We start from the raw sequence: 3,245 nt of genomic DNA, 5'->3' as shown, positions 1-3,245 counted from the left end.
CCCTATGAACGCACACCCTACCCCTATGAGCACCTCCGACATATCATCTTGAGATTTACAAAGTCACCGTAGCCACCTCGAATAATGCGAGCACCAGGATTTGAACCCTGGTGGGTTGGAGATACCACTGTCCACCTAACCAACTCAACCACAGGTTAATTCGCGTGAATGCATCTGTTACTTGTGTACTTGTAGCCGGGGACGCGTCCTTTCCGGCGAGGTGCACGGCTAGCTCGATTTCTTTCCGAGGCTAGCTACCGCGGTATGGGTTCCGCGGTTCGGCTCCTCTGCAGTACAGCTATTACTGTACACATGCTGTAGCGTCTAGCATATGCCGTCTATTTTAATCAGATGGCTTCAACAAAGAATCGATGGGCTCATATAAAAAAGTAAAAAAAACTAGAAGAGACCCACACGGCCACACCATTCCCCACTCTCTCTCTCTGTCTTATCTCATTCGTCTAGAGAAGCTCGGCCACTGTTTTCCCCAATCCACAATACTGCTCCGGCCGAGCGAAATCCAGGTACACTGCGCTGCTCCGGCCAAATGCGCTCGCCCCGAACTGCTCTGGCGATGCCCTCCCTCTATATCCCTGCCTCTCTGCGCGCTGCTTCTTATCCATCCCCGTGCGGCCGTGCCCCATGGCTTCTACCGGCAGCTGCAAGGGATGGCCGGAGAGCGCACTACTGCGGGAGCCGATCGAATACGCCGCTGCTGCACCGCCACACGTCTCTGCTAGTAGCAGGGAGACGACGAACTACACAAGCAGCAGAGCAACGAGCGAGATCGACGAGCCTGACGACAACGGTAAGCTGGAGTCTCCCCCGACGAGCTCGACGAGGAATAGGACGACGGCGATGTCTCGGAGCAGCACGGTCGACCTCGGCGCCCTCCTGCCCGGCGTAGCCCCACTAGCAAAACCCAAGGTGAATTACTTGGTGTTACTTAGAACTAATTTATTCATTTTTTTCATCATTAGTTCGAGAGCATGTGCTTGTTTGACCATCTATTAATCTTTCATGGCAATATGGTTAGTCAATAGCCAGTAGAGAGTACATGCATGTGTGCTGAGTTTAATTACAGTTATGTTGTGACAGTGGTCACTTGCGTCTCTGTCCAATTATTCAGATCACTAGCTGAAGAATTAGTGCTTGTGCTGATGATCAAATAGTGCCACTAGCAGTCCATGTTGTATCTGATTGTACACCGTACATGGAGAGATAAAAACCTATTGTGGTACATAGTTGTAACCATCTCACTAGAATATTTAAAAGTGATAAGTAATCAACAGATCATTGTTGTAGTAAACTGAAATTAAACTGATTGTTCTGTCTTCGGAAACTAGGAGTGAACTGAGACTAAACTGATTGCAGTGAAATAATGAACACTCAACAGATTGGGTCCCATGTGTGCTGATTCAGATATTCCTTCTGCATAATCTGTCGATCTAGCAAGACAAAATAACACATATTCATCAACCTATCCCATGATAGTTTTGTAAGTTCCAAAGATCATCGGCTTCACTCTACAAATTAAGGGATATATAACTGATTATATGAAGTATCATATTGCTTAACAATGAATTTTATGAATTTTAGACATGGTAGGTGGAAATACCGTCAGTAAACGAGCATAGTACCCATATTCTTGCAAACCATTTGCATTTGTTCCAGCCATTTGCTCTATAGGTGCTTGGTATTGTGCTACTGAAATGTCATTCTTTCCTCCCTATGCAAAAATAAAAACAAAACAAAACCAATGTTAGTTGAGTTGTTACTATATTACTCTATTTAATAAGTAGTCTGGTTAGACATGTGCAAGAGATTTACAGAATGATTTTGATTTTTGGGTACCGCTTTAGTTGTCTCCTTCTTCTTTTTATTTGGGTGCTGATTGTCAAGCCATGATTTCTTTCTTCTTAAATTTTTCTTTGGAATTTCCTTTTTCTTTAGGCAAGCATCCTTTAAACAATCGTCTGGTTCTTTAGATATATCTTCAGTTCTGCATGTAGTAGTACGAGCTTTCTCTTCAACTTGCTTCCTAAGATTCTTCAAAGCATCATCTACTAGTTTGATACACTCTTCTGATCTAACTGCCTGTGAAGCTATGCCAAGGAACTCGTGCATGAAAAACTTCAACTGTTGTCTATCTTTTGATCTAGGATCTTCCAAAACAATGTTTCCATGGCTGTTTTGTATAGTGTCGCTTCGCGCTTCTCGAGTCCATCGCTTCAAAATATAGTGGCCTGGAAGGTACTTAATATTCATGACATCAAGTGCTTTCAAAGCATGACTACACAATATACCAACTCTTTCAAATTGCCCACAATCGCAGAAAACTTTTTGCTCTTCATAATCAACTACAACTTTGCACTCTTCTTCATATGTGAATTCTGGGTCAAGACTTGCAATTGCAACAATATATGCATTGTGTTCTATCGATGGCTTGATGTATGCTGAGATAGATCTTTCATATTCATTCTGAAAATCTTCAAATATGCGTGGTGTGTAAACCTTGCTCGCTTGTATTACCATAGGAGTCCTCATTCTGACTCTAGGTAATTTTTTCCTAGACTCATATTCCTCATTTACCTCGTTATCTTTTTTCTCTTGCACAGCCCTCTCTACGTGCTTGAAAAACCGAAGGATGTCAAGATCAGACTTTAGATGGTCTTTCAAGTCACTGTTCAACCTCTCACTTAATTGTGTGCTTCTCATGCCTATAGTGTAAGCATTCCTCATGTAACATCTTGCCCATTTCTCTTTTACTTTGTAGATGCTGTCCAACCAAGTTTGTGTATCCACATTGCTTCTGATGGCATTGAAAGCTTCTACAAAGGCTTCCTCTTCCTCATACTTTTACATGCAAGCGCTGAAATCAGCAAGTACATTTGGTCCCTCCTCGTCTTTTTTCTTATGAGGTAAGTGCCTGATGGCATTTTGCATTATGTGAAAAGTGCATAATCCATGCCATGCTTCGGTAAATACCGCCTGAACTGCATTACCCATTGCTACATCTTGATCAGTAAAGATTGTTCTAGGTTGCTTCTTGTTATGCAATGATAGGAACGTATTGAACAACCATTTGAATGATTCAAATGTCTCATCATATAAAAGTGCAGCACCAAAAATGACCATTTCTCTAAAATGGTTGAATCCAACAAACACACCGAAGGGTCTGTACTGTTTGTTTGTCCCAAATGTTGTATCGAAAGTAACAACATCACCGAAATGAGCATAGTTAA

The 3,245-nt window shown here is 42.3% G+C and overlaps 1 protein-coding gene across 2 annotated transcripts; it reads left to right on the top strand.

Annotated features, from left to right (window-relative positions):
- Nucleotides 1–397: 397 nt before the first annotated feature.
- On the top strand, nt 398–3,236 carry LOC119344575. Of its 2 annotated transcripts, none has more exons than XM_037614968.1 (2): nt 398–927; nt 2,619–2,767. In XM_037614968.1, exons 1-2 carry the CDS (start codon nt 643–645, stop codon nt 2,634–2,636), a joined length of 303 nt encoding a protein of 100 aa, XP_037470865.1. In that variant the 5' UTR covers nt 398–642; the 3' UTR covers nt 2,637–2,767. The 2 variants fall into 2 exon arrangements, with proteins under 2 accessions (XP_037470865.1, XP_037470864.1); XM_037614967.1 differs by lacking the exon at nt 2,619–2,767 and adding an exon at nt 2,777–3,236 and having other exon boundaries at nt 405–927.
- Nucleotides 3,237–3,245: the final 9 nt, after the last annotated feature.

This window comes from Triticum dicoccoides, unplaced genomic scaffold (genome assembly GCF_002162155.2).
Source record: "Triticum dicoccoides isolate Atlit2015 ecotype Zavitan unplaced genomic scaffold, WEW_v2.0 scaffold174068, whole genome shotgun sequence".
Lineage (NCBI taxonomy): Eukaryota > Viridiplantae > Streptophyta > Magnoliopsida > Poales > Poaceae > Triticum > Triticum dicoccoides.
This window is presented reverse-complemented; position numbering and strand designations above follow the sequence as displayed.